Genomic DNA, 19,828 nt, shown 5'->3' with positions numbered 1-19,828 from the left:
TCCTTACTTTTCCTGCAGCTATCAATCCATCCCATCTGTTCATTCTGGCATAATCAGTTCATGTCTCCCCCCTGTTTTTTCTCCATTTTTCTTTGCCTCATCATTCTTGTTCCAGGAACAGCACCCGTCATTTCTCCGACAACATTGTGTTTCTGGATCAACCAAATGACAGACAAAGAGAGATAATGTAAATTCAATTAAATCTGTTTCTAAAGTCCTGTTTGCCTGTCTGAAAAGTGTAAGTGGTAGCAGTCTCTTTGACGTGAGAGCAAACATGACATTACCTCCCCCTCTGGTGGTAAATATCTATGAAAGCAATGTTCTCTATATTGTTTTTTAGAATAGCCACCAATCTTATTTCAAGGCCTCTAGCCACTGTGTTATTGATGCATGCTATCAACTTTGAAAAAATAAAGTTTTTGGGCATCCTATTTATAATGCAGGTGCTGACGGCCAAGCTTTACCTGGACTTATTGAATGTTCATGCTGTCTGCACGCTTCAGTGATTCTCTCTCAATTTGCATGCACCGAGCCTGCTCAGAGCTCCAACACATCACCCATCAATATTCATTCAAAAGCACCATACACTGGCTGTCTTCCCGAAACTGTATTTTTGTGTGGAAATCAACTTCACATAAAATAACACTCAATTGTTCTGGCAGTTATTTCACAAATTGGAATTCTCACACTGGGCAATGACTGACATCAAGGCATATGAACAATGAAAGGGTTGAGATGAGGTTAACTCACATCAGGCAGCAACTTGCTTGGTGTAGTGTCAAAACAAAAATGTCTGCATATTTCTCTTATTCCTCCATTTTTGACAAATGAGCTGACCAATCACAGTAGACACTGGAGCCCAAACAGAGTATTTTAAACAGAGGCAAACATAAGGTTCTGCGTTACAGTTAGAGGAGAACAATAAATCATGTAGACCTATTCTGAGGGATCTCCAAAACAAAAACAATGAACCTGTATAAAAAATAGATATGGGTTATTTGCTTGGTTATATATGGGTGCATGCCTCTCAGATATATGTGTTTTTGTCTTTTTGTTTGGAAATCCCACTCTCCTAGAAAGCAATACATGTTATATATTGTACCACTATCGACAGTCCAGTCACTAAAGTGTCTCATTATAGTGTCTACCTTGACCTAACATCCAAACTAATTACGGTGACCTCTTTAATTACTGCTTATGATCCAATAGAATACAATTCCTCCTTGGGAACAAAAACAAGCTTCTATCAGGACTTTGTGAATTAATGTTTGAGTGGATCCAGTCATACAGTTTAATGTTTGCCTATTTCCTGCAGAAAGGCTGCAGATGATAGCTTTTCATTTACTGTACAGTAGTATTAATGTCTTTATTACTCTCATAATAACGTAAAGTCGACATTCTCTTTTGATAAGATCATCACTTACCAAAGAAGCAGTAGATGATTCCAAAGAGGCAGCACATGGAGCAAACCACCGATGGCACAATCTCATATCTCCTCTCGATCTCCTGGTCACACCTCAGCTCCACCTCAGCCAAACCCAGCAGCTGGCTGGTGGAAGTCATGGCGACTGAAGTGGAGGGGGCAGGGTTCAGCAGGAGAAAAGAGGGTGGGGTTCAGGGGTGGAGGGGTGTTTAGGGATTCTTGGATCAGTGAGCCTCACCCATGGAGACACGTCTGCCTACAAACAGGGTGAACGGAGAAAAGGGTTATGGAGAGGGGGAGGAGTAAGGATGAATGAGGGAAAGAAAGGAAGGAAGAATGAAAGAAAGAAAGCAGAAAGTTATTATTGATTACTCTTTTTAAGTACTCAGCTGTGAGTGCTGACAGTGCAGCCAACATGCTCCACGATTTAAAAAAAAAAAAGAAACATCTGAGCACAGTCACTCTTTGCTGCAGATGGAATGCAACCCAAACACTATCATTCACTTTGTTGGACAGTAAGGAGGCGGCAACAAATAGTTGCCAACAGTTTGGAAGCATTAGACCAGTTGCAGAAGATTTTCAGCACTCACATAATAGTTGCCATGGAAAGATCAACAGAATGCATTTGCATAAATCTGCATATCGTGGGAAATTTGTAGCACAAGTACAAGGCATGCTTTGAGCCTTTTACTTGTGCTACAAGGCAACGGTTTTCACATCAAATAAAAACAAAAAAATACTTGCAAATGATGTGTATTATGTTTTCTGTCATTATGAACAATACATCAGCAAAACTCAGTAAACTGTCAGTAAAAAAAATGCAAATATATAAAACACAAACTTTGCAGAGGCTGATAATTGATGCCATGACTACAACTTTAAGGCTTTGTCTGTGTCGGGCTTTAACTTTTTTGTAGTTTATCTGCTGTCAGCTAATGAAGTGGCAAAGGTCAGACATGATTCACAGATTTGAAGATAGCTAAGGGCAAATTCACTCAATCAATTTGTCACACTCCACCCTGACACACAGTGACATTGGAAAGCTTTTAGTCTCTTTCAAGTTTTCTATATTTTGTTATGTTTCAGACTCATCTTAAATGAGATTTATCTTTATCTCACAATTCTTAACCTCTAGGTCCCACTTTTTAATATCAACGGTACCCTTCTATCATTATATTTTAATGGGCAGTGTAATCAGACCTCAATAGAGGTCATTCGATTTTTGAAATGGATGACATGTGACCGTAGTCAAATGTTGCCTGCTGATGTGTTGCTGTCACGGGGCCATGGCAATCCAGAAAATGGGGTAAAAGTTTGCTGTCTTATTTAAAGATACATTCCAGTGTAAAGAGATCTCATTTGGTGAATTCACTTCTTTTGAATATCTTAGTTTTATTTTGAAAGGTGTTCCTAAAATCCTGTTCTTAATCATTTACAGATCTCCAGGATACTGTGCAAGTTTTATTGATGATTTTTCTGAATTATTGTCTGTTATTTCAACTGATTTTAACCATTTTATCTTGACCGGGGATTTTAACATTCACATAGATAATATGACGGATGGTAATGCCAAAGAATTTTCTTCTGTGCTGGACATGTTTGGTTTGTGGCAACATGTAACAGAACCTACCCACCTTCGAGGTCACATTCTGGACCTGGTTATTTCTAAAGGTGTTGATATTTCTTCTGTTGTGGTTATTGATTTGGCCTTGTCTGACCATTTTTGTATTTTATTTGATTTACATATTACTCAGAATGTTCAAACAACCAGCTTCTCAGTTAAGAAGAGGTACATCAATGAGAAAACAAGTAATCAGTTTAGGGAGGCCATAGCTATGTTACCAACAATCAGCACAGAGTCGGTTGAAGGAATGCTGGATAATTTTAACTTGAAAATTTTTAATGTAATGGAAGCTGTTGCACCGATAAGAATCAAGAGCACCTTGATCAAACAGAAAACCCCATGGAGAAACACCACTACGGTCAAAAACCTGAAAAGAGAATGCAGGAAAGCTGAACGTAAATGGAGTAAAACAAAGCTTCAGATCCACTATGAGCTGTACAAAGAAAGCCTGCGTAGTTATAACAATGAGCTGTGCAAGGCCAGACAGCTGCATTTATCTGAAATGATTAATAAGAATGTCAACAATTCTCGAACTCTGTTTGCTATGGTTGAAAAACTCACAAATCCTCCTAAACAGTCAAACCCAGACCTCCTCTCCACTGAGAAATGCAACGAATTTTTTTAGCCAAAAAATCAAAACTATTAGTCAAAACATTCACGCAACACAAAACAAGAAAACTAATCTGTGTCTAAAACCTAGAACTAACTCTGACGTTATGTCACAATTTAATATTGTAGATTTAAAAATCCTAGAGGAAACAGTTTGGCATCTGAAATCAACAACTTGTTCTCTGGACATAATACCTTCCGACTTTTAAAAACTGTTTTTACCTCAGTAGAAAGTGATCTTCTACGAATAGTTAACAGCTCACTGGCATCAGGCATTTTTCCCAAGTCACTAAAGACAGCTGCCATTAAGCCACTCCTAAAGAAGAGAACTCTAGACGCCTCTATGATGAACAACTACAGACCTGTCTCTAACCTCTCTTTTATATCCAAGATTATTGAGAAAGTTGTATTTAACCAGCTCAACGACTTTCTGAATGAAAGTGGAAGTCTTGATAACTTTCAATCAGGCTTCAGACGTCATCACAGCACTGAAACAGCTCTGGTCAATGTGTTAAACGACATTAGGTTGAATACTGATTCTGGTAATGTTTCAGTCCTGGTTCTGTTGGACCTCAGCGCTGCGTTTGATACTGTAGATCACAGAATCCTGTTGCACAGGCTGGAAAACTGGGTTGGACTTTCTGGAGCGGTCCTTAACTGGTTCAGGTCCTACTTAGAAGGCCGGAGTTATTTTGTTACAATTGGCAGCTATGAATCTGAGCGAGTGGCCATGACTTGTGGAGTCCCCCAGGGGTCAATTCTTGGACCTCTTCTGTTTAACTTGTATATGCTCCCTTTGGGTCAGATATTGCAGAATTTTAACATCAATTATCACAGTTATGCAGACGATACACAACTTTATGTGTCTCTGTCACTGGACGACTGCAGCCCAGCAGACGTACTGTGTCAGTGTCTGGAGGAAGTAAACACCTGGATGAGAGACAATTTTCTACAATTAAATGAAGACAAAACTGAGATCATTCTGTTTGGTAGCAAAGAGAAGAGGGTCAGCGTTGGTAAATATCTTGAGACTCGGGACCTTACAATCACTGACCAAGTTCGTAACCTCGGAGTGTTGATAGACTCAGATCTGACTTTCAGCAGCCACATCAAAGCTGTCACCAAGGCAGCTTTTTACCATCTCAGAAATATCAACAGAATTAAAGGTTTCCTGTCCCAAAAAGACCAGGAGAAACTCATCCATGCATTCATCTCCAGTAGACTCGATTACTGTAACGCTCTTTTAACTGGACTTCCCAAAAAGAGCATTAAACATCTGCAGCTCATCCAGAACGCTGCTGCTAGAGTTTTAACCCGGACTAAGAGATCTGAACACATCACAGCAGCTTTAAAATCTTTACACTGGCTTCCAGTCAGTCACAGAATAGATTTTAAAAGCCTGCTGATGGTTTACAAATCCCAGAACGGTTTAGGCCCAAAATACATCTGTGATATGTTCAGAGAATATAAACCCAGCAGAGCTCTTAGATCCAAGGACTCAGGTCAGCTGGTCCAGTCCAGAGTCCAGACTAAACATGGAGAAGCAGCATTTAGCTGTTATCCTGCAAACAAGTGCAACAAACTGCCACTGGAGATTAAACTTTCACCAAATGTAGACATTTTTAAATCCAGGTTAAAGACATTTATGTTCTCATGTGTCTATGCATGAAATATCTTTTAACTTATCTAGACTGTTGCTTGTTTTTAAATTCATTTAAATTATTTTATTTGTTTCTCTTTATATTCTTTTATGTATTTTTAATGCTTCTTCCACTCCCTGCTGCAATGCTTTTATTTTATGTAAAGCACTTTGAATTGTTTGTACATGAAATGTGCTTTATAAAAATAAATTTGATTTGATTTGATTTGATTTGAAGAGAGATTTTTTTTAGTTATCTTTTATTGTTTTGTTTTGTCTTTACTTCTGGTTATCAAATAAAAAGGGGTGTATTTCAAACCAAACATTTATATAAGATACATTATCCCATTCATGTTGGCAGAAATAAAGCTCTGTCAGGCTGGATGAAGAATGTCAGTGCACATTCATTTTCAAGTCTTTTTGGAGTTTAGGTCCAGACTCTGGCTGGGTCACTCTTTCTAAGAGTTTCCTTGAAGCCATTCTTGTGTTTTCCTCGCAATGGTTAATGTTTTCATCTTTATCAAGTGCAAATCTTTACACAAGCCTGAGATCCTAAGCACTTTGGAAGTGTTTTTTTGACTGATTGCTATACATTTTCTTGCATCCACCTTTTCTTCTATACTGACTAGCATCTCTATCTAGATTTTTCCAAAGAATAAAATCCCAGAATGATGCTGCTATCCACATGTTTGACTGCAGGGATGGCATTAATATATCGCTTAGTGTCTAGTTTCCCTCACGCACGGTGTTGGGAATATTGGCCAATTTGTTTAATTCTGTTTGGATCAGATCAGCAGATTTTGCTTCTCGAGTAGGTTTTTAATCTTCCTTTTCGCAAACTCCTGGCAGCCTCAGACTGTCATGTCAAGCCTTCACATAAGGAATATCTCATTTATGGCCACATAAAGGTCTTTTGGTGTTGAGCTGCACTGATACCTGTAGGTAGAATGCGCAAGAACTTAGTTACCATTCTAGTAATTGTCACTAATTCTCCTGTAAGTGCTTCTTTCTTAAGGAATTATTAAAAAAAAAAAATCAAAAATGGTCTTTTTGCTTTTGTCATTTTGGAATATTATGTGAAGATTAGTGAGAAAGCTATGACCTGTAATTATTTTTTCAAAAGGCGTCTGGTCTGAAAATTTTCCATAGCAGAGATAAAAAAAAACAAAAACATCAGAGAAATGTCTAAGAGCACATTACTTCTTAAATCAAATTGTTCACAAAAGCCACACGATTGCATTGCAGTGTGTGTTTAATGTATCATAGACTCATGCTGTTAGCCAAACACCCACATACAGATCCACTCTCATTCAGCACCAAATCCCAATGGATCAATTTCAAGCTGAGACACAAAGTAAGACATTCTAAGTCAATAGACTCACTCAGTAGTAGAAACCTTTCAATAAAAATAGTGCCGTATTCTATGCAGTATATTTTAAACAGCTTCTATTCTGCATCTTTTGTGGCATATCCCCATAAGGTGAAAGGCACTTTCAACGCTTTATATGCAAATGTTTATTAAGCTATTCCAACACTTTCTGAAACCATTCTTTACACAGATTTTTCCCTGTAGTCACGTGTTTAGTGGGGACAGTGGGATCTGCAAACGTATAGCTACTTAATAAAATCCTGAGCATCATGAAGCAAATCTTGAAAGCTTTGAATAATTTAAACCTTCATCACATTTCCTTCAAATGGTTGTGCCATGCCATACACACACCAGCCTATGAACTGTAGTAATTCTAAACATGTCAATTTTCTGTTAATGGCTGTAGAAAGAAAACACTGTTCTTTGGGTTAGAGTTGAATAAATGTCAACGTTTCTTTCTCTGGATCCATTACCTTTTTCAATTTTTTTCTTCCTCAGGTCACTGCACTTGTCATGTTTGAGCATAGGCAACATACCCACATGCTTTGTCCCTCTTCTCCAGTCTGCCTATCCTGGGGTTTATCTTATACATTAATGCTCACTGCTACACGCTCAAAGAGATGGCATGATTTAAGAACAGCCCCCAAGTAAGGTCAAAACAAGGAAGAGTTAAAAACAGCATATCATGCAACAGTGTCAAGTCTTGTCTGTTGCTATAACAACCAGCAGTGGTACCGGGACCCTGCATATAGGTCGTTGGGCTCGTCTCCATGGTAATGTGAGAGCCAATCCATGATGGTTCCTTTGAGACTCCAGGCTGCAGATAGTCCTGCCCTCTGACCCTATTCAGCTTGTGCGTCTTTAGAATTCACTCACAAATAAGGGTGTCCTTGGCACAAGATGCCACATCTACATCTGCAGGAGTGCAGTGTGGCCTTAAACTGCCCTATCCTAGATGTATGAACAGCTTCTTTTTTATTTGCTCTATGAGCTGCATCACTCTGGGGATTAGGATGTCATTTTCTGTGTTCTAGACACGGTCAGTTATCATCTCTAGATGGCCTGAAAAGTAGTGCAATCATTTATGACTGCCAGAGGACTATAATAGTCCCCTGACTGTTGCCCTGCGGACAAAAGCAGATCCAAGTTTAAAGTACACTAATTAGCTACTGTTAGCATGCTAATAGTTTAAACTTATGTGGTGAAACGGAGACATATGTGTTATGTTCTCAAATGCTTTAAAAAACTTTTATGTGACTATTCTAAACAAACAAGCATCTCAGACTGAAAACTGAAAAACTAAGATGTGTCTATGGCCACAAAAAAACTGGAAAAAACAGACTGGAAATGAGGAATTTGATGGATCAAAATAACCAAACCTACACTGTAATCTACACTGTTAAAGCACAACCCTCCCCTAAAAAAATGGTATGCTAAGGGCTCGGTTGCAGTTTACCCTATTCACCTATCTTGAAGCAGCCAAAATCATCATGATCATCATGAGATTTTTGACTCAATGAACCGCTCTGGGACAGATATCACACGATACATCATCGGCAAAACTGCTCGATATTATTGTTGATTTCTCTTGAAGGTAAACAGCAAACACACACCTGGAGTTACTCCAGTTGCTCCACAGTTGTTCTTTTCCCCATAGATACTGGATTATATATCTCATTGTTACAGTACCCAGATATGATGTGCCCATATTGACACATGTTTACACAACTGCATCTGTTTGCATTTACACTTGTCATTGTGGAGGTTTACTACAGTGAATCAAATGTGTTTTTGTATATTTTCATAAAAACTGATGGAACACTCCAAAGCCTGAGCTCATTTGCAAAGCCTGCCCCATGATGAACCTGTAACATACACTGAACTGCACAGCACCCACGCAATAGACATTTATAAAAGAATCAACCATTAATGTATCCACTGAGAACAAAAAATTGTGCAGAAAAAGCAGTAAACATACATAATTTTGCCATGCAGGTCACAACACCGATTTCACAGAGTAATCTTAAAATCATTTTCCCTCTGCTCCACTCGAGAGCTCTGCGGTGAAACCAGCATCTAAATGACGCTTCGCACCCTTCGCTTTTCCTCCCTGCTGACAAACGGGTGGTGCTGAATCAGACCACAGCACCCCTAACACAAATCACAGTTCACATGATGATTTCCGCGCCACATCCTTGCTTGTATGCCCGATAATAACCAGAAAATAATGTTAGGTCACATATCAAAAACATCTGGCAGCATAATAACCTTTCTGCGTGCTGATGCACTCAGTCTTGGAGTTCTGCTTCTTTTCCTCTCTCCTTCAAATGAGTACACAGCGTAAGGTCACAGATCAAATTTGAACACTGCTGGCACGATAATAAGAGTTTTAGAATTGCTTCTGCAATATTCCTGCTTCTCTTTCAGGCCATTCAGTAAAGTAAAGCATGACTTTTTCGATATTTAGAATTTTAGTTCAAACATTTTTTATACGTGGCTGCACACTTAAAATTGACATTAATTAGTAAACATGAAAGATGCATCTTGCCAAAAATGACTGACAAAAAGTGCTTGATTTTGTACTTGCACACTGGACAAAAAGGATCCCTTCGGAAACCAGGGCAGCACAGTGAATGTCAAGCTGTATTTTGAACAAATTCAGAAAAAGTACTCATTATGTATACAGCGGTGGATGCTAACCTGAGTGTTTTTTTCTCCACAGACCTGCTGTGCGAGAAATTATATTTTCTAATCTTCCACTGATGTGGGCAAACTGACAGTGAGAAAAACATGAGGGGGTTGAAAGTATCTGTGTCTGTGTGAGTTTTTTGGTGTTTGTGTATGTGTGTCAGCATGAATATTTCAGAGACCCCACACTGAGTGTTGGTGGCAGAGCATCACCAGAACGAGGACATGCTGCTCTTCTGTGTGGGGATTGGTGGAGTTGGGGAGATGGAGACAGAAAGAAAGAGAGCAACAACAACAAAAACAGGACGACGCAATAAACACACCAATTTTCATGAGAGTAGAAAGTTGTGGGAGGCTTGAACTGTTGAAAGTCCCCTTACAGACAGTGGGTCTAACGTTACAGCTTTACCTATCTTTTAACTGGCTGGAGTTTTCTACCTCAACTCGAGACACGTTGCTCTCATGACTCTGGATAAGAAACAGACCATGCTGTGAACAGTTGTCACTGCCTTCCACTGGTGAAACAGATCCCGGTTGGCCACAGTTGTAGGAGCGGCGTGTTTCTGAAAAGTGACGGCCTCACAATTCTAAATAATTCACAAAATGAATCCACAGGTGTTGTGCTGGGTTTGCAGTAGAAACCTCAGGTATTTTAAAGTACCTAAAAGCTGTAGGTCCAACCAGTGTTATAACACGTTTTACATCAGATGATTTGTATGTAATACAGTCCAGTCAGTGGCAATGAAGTTTAGAAAGTTACTGCTCAGTGTGCTAACACTGGATTTAGAGTTAGTCTGATTAGTATTAGGTGAAATGTTTCCGAGGTAAACCTTGCTAATACCACTAAAGCTAATACAGAAATGTCAAGCCTGTTAGCCTGACGGGGTTAACAAGATACTGCAGGGACAAGGAAACGCAGGAGAGAGAGGCTGGTGGAAAATATCAGGTCATTACATAGTTGTATGACTGGGGAACTAAAATGCTAAAAAAATACAATGCATAACTTATATCTTTACATCAGAAAATGCTATCTCTAGACATTTAAGAAATCAACTACTTTCTACATCAGCAATGAACTTTTAGAATAAATGACATACTGGGAGGAAACAGATTAAACGTGTTTATGTTTAATCTGTATGTATTTAGCCGATAGATTACACCTGCATTAGTCAGACTTACAGTGCAACTGCAGAGACGTCATTACCGTCATTACGTTTTTCATGGTATCTATTTATCTGAGCTTTTTTTTTTTTGTCCTCTGTGCTTGCAGAAAAGACTCATACGTTAATAAGATTAAGGGGACTTGACTCAGAAGTGACGGCCATGTCACGGTTATGATTTAAGAACTGTTTACTCATCTGCTCTGTGTTTTCTTTTTACCCTTTTAAATCAGAAAGCGAGAGCATCCGTGTGCACGTGACAGTGTTGCTGATGTCATGATTACTAACAGGATGACTGTGCTTTCATCCAGTCCATCTGCCACTGGGTAGACCACTACTGTGGGTGTGAGTGTGTGTGTGTATGTGTGTGTATGTGTGAGTGAAAAACAGAGAGAGACTCGTGTGATTGAAACTCAATATAAATCTGACATAAGAGACATATGTCATAATGTTGCAGCCTAACATCTGCTCAAACATGCTGTAGAGTACACAGAGTTCCTCATATTTCACTCACCACTGAGAAGCATTATTAATTCTTACCAGTCTAGAATGATGGTCTTCATTTCAACAATGAGGCCAGCAGAGATGTGGCAGCGTCATGAGTGAAATGCCATAAGAAAACAGCAGCACCATGTGCACTGGTGACCTTTCGTAATCCAGAAGAGAGGGTGCTCCACTGAGATAATGAGTGTGACAGTGATGTACCAATTGGCCCTTATTTTCCTACAGCAGTTGCCAGCATGCTGTTTGATATGCTTACACCAAGCTTTAAAATGCTTTGCTTTGTTAAAGTAGGCATTGTTTTCAAAATATGAGAAGTAAATGATGGAGGCATTTTGAAGAATCACGGTTTATATCCTCTAACAGACGGTTGTATTCTTAACACATTACAAACTGCATATTTTTTACATTGTTGCTAAACAGCCATGTGAAGAAAGACTGTTCAGTGACAGTTAACTAAATCCCAGTCATCATAGTTGGCATAGTAACCAGAAAGGAGCAGACTGCCTCATTTTATCAGAAAGACCTTCAATATCACATCTGTGATTGACTTCACTGCTTACTTGGAAGTCTTTCCCTCTGTGTGAATGTTGTTTGTTCAGAATAATTCAAGTACTGCAGCTCAGCAATAAAGCTGAATACGTAATGCACATTGTATATTCATTAGACCTTGACATATTTTATATAAAGTATCAAACCACTCATCTCAGCATCTGTAGTTTTGCTTTACAAGCCTGGGAAAGTCTTAGTTAATAAATTCCCTCCTGAATGCCTTTGTAGTGTTTTCAGTCAAATTAAAGAAAAATTCTCTGCTTATTTCTTGCATATTATATTCAATCTGAAATAAACACAAATTCCAATGCTTCATACACACAAAAGAAAAAGAAAAAGAAGGGAGCAAATACAACATTTCACAAATTACAGTTCTTTCAAAAAATGAAGCACTGACTTTGGTAGAAGGAATTCCAGGAAGTTCCATATCTGAATCTTTAAGGAAAAATCTACCTTAAGTTTCCTCAGCAAGTTGACTGAAGTCATGTTCACGATTGAAAAACTTTCACTGCTTACTGTTGTTTATTCATTGTTTCCTTAATAGCACCCAGATCATCTTCCCTGCAATACATTTAATGTGCCTTTTGTGCATCTCCGAGGTAATAACTGTACAGCGGACACATCGTGACAAACAGTCTCGGCGCGTGTCATTTGGTTTCCAGATCATTATGCTTAAGTGCCGACACTCTCACTTTCTCCCTTTAGACAATAAGTCAGTAAAGATTCCTGAACGGGCTACTGTAAGCACCTCACACAGCTTCTCTCACACTCACTGTACAAAAGCTTAACTCTAAAACACTAAAATGGGTCCATTCTAGATGTATACTCCTCATACATCAAGTCTAATTCAAATTCAAATACAGTAAGTGCTACAACTGAGAACAGATGAGCAAAACCTGTGGTCTCCAGCTGTATCTTCTGTTTTTGCAAGTGTGTAGTAACCATTGCTGATCTTAAAGGAGTACTAGTGTTGCCTATGTTGCAGGGGCATGAATAACCATATTGGTATAATGTAAATCATTACATTTTTAGATGAAGATATGGTTTGAAGTCAAAGTAATGTTAGGTTATGGTTGTATCTAGGTTGATGCAATGTCCTCTGAAGTAAAGGAATCAGGCTCCGGTGCGTACATATGTTGGTGGCCTCAGCATTGATCCCTCTGTAAGCCTTGGTCATTGCTTGTGGCCTGAAGGTGAGGTGACAGATGAGTAAAGAGGCTTTCATCAGATTACAGCTCGTTCTCTGTCATTCACAGTCTCTTATTCCAGCAGCGGCGCATCCCTCTCTGCTACTTTCACCCACTTGGCTCCATCTCTCTTTTCCTCCTGCTGAACATGAGACCTGTTTTAAGCCACAGCATTGAATTTGTCTTCAATCGCTCATGGATTCATTTGTCTTTCCCTAAATGGCCTAAATGAGCTGATAGTGCCCCTTCGAATGCAAGAGGCGGACAACTTTCGGTTTTACACACATTTACGTCGACACTCTCTTTAAGGCGTCTGAGATCATCAATCTCATTTCTGACACGGTGTTTTTCTGCAAAGTAACTACATGCCTTATACAACCCAAAATCAGAAAAGGCTGGGACATACAATAAATGCAAATGATAGCACAGGGCAACAGCAGAAGATTAAGATCAGATTTATTGTCATGCATACACACGAAGTTTGTCCTCTGCTTTTAACCCATCCATGTTGGCACCTGTTGACACACTCATGCTCATGCACAGGGTCCCACACTCAGACAGATGCCACACACTGGAGCAATGGGCAGCTATTCACAGCACCCATGGAGCTCAAGGGCACCTCAGCCATGACAAGGAGGTGGACTGACACCCCTCCAGCTGTCAGTTTCACCAATCTTTTTGAGTGGCAAGAGTAGGAATCGATCCGCCAGCCTTCCAGTTATTGGATGACTGACTCTAACCACTGAGCCACAGCCACCCCTTTTGTCACATTTTTGTTTCATAATTCCCAACACATTCTCTACTGAGGATCTGCCAGCAGTGCAGGTGGATCAGTCTGCACCTTCCTCCTAAAGTAGCCTCATAATGGAGTGCTTGACTAAGGTTTCCCACAATAATCCCTTGCCCATGTGGTTATGCCACATTATAATGAATGATGGTTCTTCAGAGAGTGAAATCATCTCAGATTCATTAAATTGCTTTATGATGACGCACTGCAAACCTCTTCAAACTGTATCTTTTTAAGATTTTATCTTTTCTGTTTTGCTATTTATGTGAAATGTTGTTGTATTTGCTATTTGATTGCTTTTTGCCAAATGTTGATTTGTTTTTCCAATTCAAAGCAAGCGTGGGACAAACACATTATCACCTTATGAAGGCGATGAGTTGAATGTGCCAACAAACTGCCTGTTTACACACCCATCAGACTCTGAGCCTCATTAGCATTTATCGCCAAGCTCCTGACCACCAAAGTCAACATTCTGTCTCCTTTCAGGTTTTGTTCAGCCTGAGCAGCTAACTTTATTCATCTGCTGTTTGGTGCTGGATGTGAGGTGTACAATGGATTTCTCTTCGCTCCTTTGCCGAAAACAGCTGCCTGCTGCTGCAAATTGGTTAATACGACTGGTGAAACCGAACCAGAAACGATAAAGTTGTGGCGCTGCAAACCAAAAAGCTGAAAGTTGCTGAGGAGATGAAGAGATTTACAAATCAGTTTGACACCAACAAAAAGACATTTGTCCATCTCACATACACAGACGTTTTGATCAAGACATTCCCGTTCACACGACGCAAGCGGAGAACTTAACCGAATGAATTTATTCCCTCTGCACCAGAAAAACACAAACAGTATGTTTGTGTGTGATGGTGTGAACAACTACAGGCTGTGGAACACACTCTTGAGTAACACGTACGCACATGCACACACTTTCTCCGAGGAATGCCTCACCTTCTATCTCCCACTGTTTCTATTGACTGTGCTGCTCACAGTTCTGTGTCTCTGTAGACCCATCCTGAATAACTGCATTCAGCTCTAACTCTTTTTTTCCCTTTGTTGTGGTTGTTTTTTCTGTGGTGGCACTGACAGCCAGACACATGTACGCATCATACATGAGGTATCTCATCACCTCAAAGATGTTCTGACTGGATCAGAACAAAAACGTGAATGAATCTGATCAAGGAAACACACAAATATAATCCTCCTACATGAAAATGGTCAGAGGCGCCGACTTGTCTGCTTTGATGACATGCAAACACTCTCCCTACAACAACAGGGCAACCAACACAAACATACACAGATTCCACCACATCGCCGAAGGGCTTTTACACCCTGTGAGCCGAACTACTAGAGGCTCCCAACTTGAAACTGTCAACATCACGCTGATAGCGCATTGACTTACGTACAGTTTTTGCCTTAGGGTGCTCTTATCATTTGAAGGGCCCACTGACAGCGTACTGGTGAGCTGCATAATGAACACAAATACATATTCAACCTCAACTTTGCAACAGTATATGTGATGTTTGCTCAAGTGAAAAGGGCAGAGGGAGAGACAGCACTAGCATGTGTTAATGAGATTATGATTGATGTTACCTCTTTTCTTTCCTGTTCACTTTCTTTCTCTAAACACTTAGTCTCCATTGACATCTACCTCCTACATTCATGATAAACACTGCCTCTTCTACTTTTTTGCTTCCAACTTCTCTCTTTTGACTTTAGTCATTTTCATTTTCACCCAGAATCGTCCGTCCTCACTCATCTACCATCTTTAACCGTCTTGAAAACATTCAGGCTGCCTGTTGCTGGCTCACACTAACTGACAGAATTTCTGTGCACTCTTTTGAGTCTGAGTCCTTTTGGCTAATGCTCACCACACTTACGTAACTCTTTGTCAAAGCACACAATAGATGGAAACATGAGAAATTCTTGAATTGAAATTTCTTTATTAATAATAGCTTCTGCAGTCTTCATTTAATCACTGAATTTTATGAAAGTATTTCTGGCTGAGATCTAACTTTATTTTAAAATATTGGCTATGGGGGAATTATTTTCTTCATTTGTGAGGTTAAAAACTTCTGTCTCATGCTGCTTTCAAGCACTGAAAAGCATCAGAATGACACATTGAAGAGGCTAAGACTACAAAGGGGGTTCTCAGAACAAAGAAACATCTACAAGATATTTTACTTTTGATAAAGGAGAGATGCCAGAATTATATAGAGCTTTTCCCTTCTGACCAGACTCCTCGTCAACTGAGTCTGTTGATTTGGCCAAAGTCCCAAGTCTGAGGGCTGGTTGGCTCTCAGCTCTGGTTATGTAAGTATCAACGAAGTACCATATGTGGACAAAGGTGTGGGTTTGAATCACAATGCATGCTCCTGCCTCTTCGCCTCATTCACAACACTGCCATTGAGATGCAATATCAAGAGCTGCCATTATTCTAAAATTGAAAATCCACATCAAAAAGATTTGTCAACCGGAGCAAAGTGAGTACCACTGAATTCTGACTGAAAAATTGCTCGGATTATTGGGACATTATGGGGAATAACTTTTGTTTTTCTCAAAAGCGTTTGTCGGCAGACTCACACCAGAGATCTGGTGAAGCAGCTCTGTTACCACCCTTGGAGCAGAATGAGTCGAATATCATAAGACTGTAAAAACGAGCCAATAAGCCAACAAAATGTTTCAGTACTGGATCCTAAAGCTACTTATTTCCCCACAAGTTCATCTGCTTAAACACAAATTTCATGAATCACAAACTGAGGGAGAGTCTTATTAAAGGATTTAATAGCTTACAAGGTAAGAATGCCTCTGGGCTGACATTAGCGCAGTCTCTAATGCATCATTCCAATCAAAAGAATGTGGCAAGTGAACACTTGCGCAGTCAATGCTTAACTGTACTTTATTCATGCTTCTTCCCATGGCAACCTTTCATCAGCATCCTCTGTTCAAATATTCTGTAAACCTGATATCCATCATTACATCTCCAGAGATCTCCAGCTTACTGAGGTGATTTTACCTTCCCACAATGACAGATTATAGTCGTTTTTCATGCTTACGGAAGGCAAAAAAAGGAAGCTCTTTATAGAATATAATCTTAAAGGCGCCATTGGAACTTATACAAACAGTAGCACAATCATGCTCTATTTTTTGTTTGTTGTCTCCCACACTCCTACACGTCTTACTCTCCCCTGAAGTATCCAATTATAGTATGTGTTGGTTTATGTATCTCTGCACCCCATGGACAGCTGTGCTAACATTCCCTGGCACACAAAGATTTACTTACACAAACATAATCAGTGCAAAAGCATATGGACAATGAAACAGGTAGCTGCTCTCTCTTCAATTGCTTGGTTTTGATGCATTTATGGATAATAATGTCTTAAACTGCATGAGTGCATGAGACATTTCCAGAAAAGTAGCCTACAATGTACACACAACGTTTGCATGTTTAACAAAGAGAGTACAAGAGAAAGCAGTAGAGCTCCCTGTAATTATTTCTCTTTTACTCTTCCAAACTACTAATTAAGAGGATGTTTCATATGCTATTACTGTACACATGGAGGAGTTGCAGGAGAGTGAAATCCTGTAATAATAGGACATTATCCCTTAGATAGATAGATAGATAGATAGATAGATAGATAGATAGATAGATAGATAGATAGATAGATAGATAGATAGATAGATAGATAGATAGATAGATAGATAGATAGATAGATAGCGCACGTGAAGTGACACGCGAAAATGAATTGGGTTCTTGTGTTTACAGGCTGTATAACCACATTATGCACAGCGGTGTCAGGTTCAGAGTTAATGCTTTTACATTATTTATTCCCACACACCATGAAGGATTCATCTAACTGTCACTGATATGCAACCTGTGAGTGGTCTCCAAGTGTCCATGTCTCATGTCAGAGCACCAACTGCTCCCTCGCTCAACGGTTTGAAAACAATAGAGCGAAAACAATAGCAGAGCTGAAGCTGAGCTCCATGTGTCTAATTCTCAAAGGCATTTGCGCCGCTTGGCATGCCTAACCTGATTTTGGAACCATTTAAAGAAATGTGGATGGTTCAGCCACGGGGCTGTTTGAAGGAGAAAAAAAAAACACAAAACGCTGCACTTTATTCTTTATTTGAGGCACGCGTCACTCTCCGCAATTCAGCTAAAAATCAATGCGCTTGGTTGACATGAAATTACTGTAATTTGGATTGAACAAAGAAAACTCGCTCACCTCAGAAATGCAACATCTTGGCGTGTTCTTCCTTTGTCATTCTTGTGCCCAGAAGTAGATGAAAAGAAGCCCAGAAAATATTTTCACGTCGGTTCTGTCAGGTTCAAGAACCAAGCATCAAGTCTCAGCGAACCGCTCCAAAGGCAGCGAGCCTTGAAACAAAGCTCAACTCCTCCTTCTCTTTTTCCACTCTTGATTCAATTTCTCCCTCAGTGCCTGCCTTATGTTATACAGACAGACGCGTAGCTGGTATCCACTCTCTCATGTATTATTAAACGAGCTTAATGGACAAGTGCGATGGGAAAAGGAAATGCTGCCTTGCGATTTTTTTTTATTCCATGTTTACATCATGCACCCAATTATCTCCCTCCTGAACGACCAGAATGTGCGCTTCCTTTGTGCTCCCTGTCGTTCTCCCTCTCTATGGAATAAACCATTCCAGCAGTACGAGAAGGGGGGTGATGGGAGCTATTCATGTGACTACATGTGAACGAATGGGTTTGGTGACTCGTGGCCAAATGTTGTTATTGTCGGGGTTAAAGAGACGGGGAGATGGGAGGATACGAGAGGGAAAGAGAAGAGGTGGGCAAGGGAGGGGGAGGGAGAAAGTGAGGGGGAAAGCGATTAGAAAGCGACCAGCAAAGACAATTGGGATTAAGCAATTGAACGCGAAGGGTCTGTAATAAAATAGTATATCGGGGAATTCTGGCACATTTCTGGTTCATTAGAATAAGAGGAAAGGGAACACATTCGTGGACAAAAACATTCATCATTTGGCATCTAACAGGAATGGTTTCTTTGTTGTTGTTGTTGGGTTCACTGCGACAGAAAACTGTAATGTGTGATAACTCCCTCTGAAACGAGCATCCACACGGCATTTTTGTCTCATTTACAAACAGAGCTTCTTAAAAGAACTCTGTCATGTTCTGTTATGCAACACAGATGGAATTACCTCCAGTACCACATTATGGAAAACGCAAACAAAAATGTTGCCCGTTGGTCCCTTCTGAGTTAGTTCAGGACCTCGGAGAGCTCCATGTCAGTATCAACCACCTGTATCAGAGAAAGCCAAAAGATTGTGATACATTTTTTTATTCATCTGATGACCAGCAAAGCAACAAGTCAAATCTATTTCAAGACTATTCAAACATCTGAATTAATATTAATAGAAGCGTTCTATGTTAATTCCCTGATACCATCTCTCATAGACCTGTCTGTACGTCTGCAGCCAGTTTATTGACCTTTGCAAGACATTTATCTAAAAAGAAAAAAAAAGAGAAAAAAAAACATTTTATAAAGCGAATGAGCTTGCTCAAAGCAATGAAGCTACTGTATCAATACTGACACAAGGGATATGCTAATTGCGCCCCCTCCTGGAGAGTAGTTAGCCTTTATTTCGGAAACAAACACATGTTTAAATCAGCTAAATCTTTCTCTAGTCAGTGGTGGTGAACCTGCTTCTATCATGAGCCAATTTGAGAGGTGGTTGCCCGGTCAGATTGTGTTGGGACTGACATTTCTCTGACCAGTACCTTTGCTGGAACATTCCTATCAGCCTGCCAAATATTTATTTAGATAGTAACATGAAAAAAATGAATAAAAAAATGGAACTATGCAGCATTTTCATTACCAAAATGTTCAATTTGACTTAAATCAATCCTAATTTCATTCAATTTCATTCTGTTATTTGAGTAACTATATTGTTAGATAAAGCATCCTGAAACATTATTGTACTGTTGTTTCTCTTTCAGTGAGTTGCTTGAGTCGTTTTCATTTTTCTGAACTGTTTTTAAATTATACGCTCCATAGATAGCCTACTTCAGAGAGCGAGCTTGTGATACCTCACATGTTATGTAATCGCGGTAACAGCAGACAGTTTTGAAGCGTATACGGGGCACGCTTGGAAAGGAGTTCCCTATGAGTTTGCTCTGTTAAGTATACTTGCATTGCATATTTGACCTCATGATAACCCTCAGAAGCCAAATTTAAGGTACAAATGAAGATGAGTCCGAAAAAAAAAGTGTACATGCCATCGTTTAGTTGCAGTTTAACATGAACGATTGTTCTGTTGC

General features: G+C 39.6%; 1 protein-coding gene across 2 annotated transcripts in view; it reads right to left on the bottom strand.

Moving 5' to 3' along the window:
* Positions 1 to 18,164, bottom strand: part of tmem198aa (transmembrane protein 198aa) — a 30,072-nt gene extending 11,908 nt beyond the window's left edge. Inside the window, exons 1-2 of one of the 2 annotated variants that reach the window (XM_075479828.1) lie at positions 17,757 to 18,164; positions 1,425 to 1,679 (exon numbers count right to left, since the gene is read on the bottom strand). In XM_075479828.1, the coding sequence (XP_075335943.1) occupies positions 1,425 to 1,563 (139 nt within the window). In that variant the 5' untranslated portion in view covers positions 1,564 to 1,679; positions 17,757 to 18,164. The remainder of the gene's footprint in view (positions 1 to 1,424; positions 1,680 to 17,756) is intronic. The other variant, XM_075479829.1, reaches the window with a different exon arrangement.
* Between the last annotated feature and the right edge of the window lie 1,664 nt (positions 18,165 to 19,828).

This window comes from Odontesthes bonariensis, chromosome 12 (assembly GCF_027942865.1).
Source record: "Odontesthes bonariensis isolate fOdoBon6 chromosome 12, fOdoBon6.hap1, whole genome shotgun sequence".
NCBI lineage: Eukaryota > Metazoa > Chordata > Actinopteri > Atheriniformes > Atherinopsidae > Odontesthes > Odontesthes bonariensis.
The sequence above is the reverse complement of the archived record's forward strand: the minus strand, read 5'-3'. Positions and strand labels throughout refer to the sequence as shown.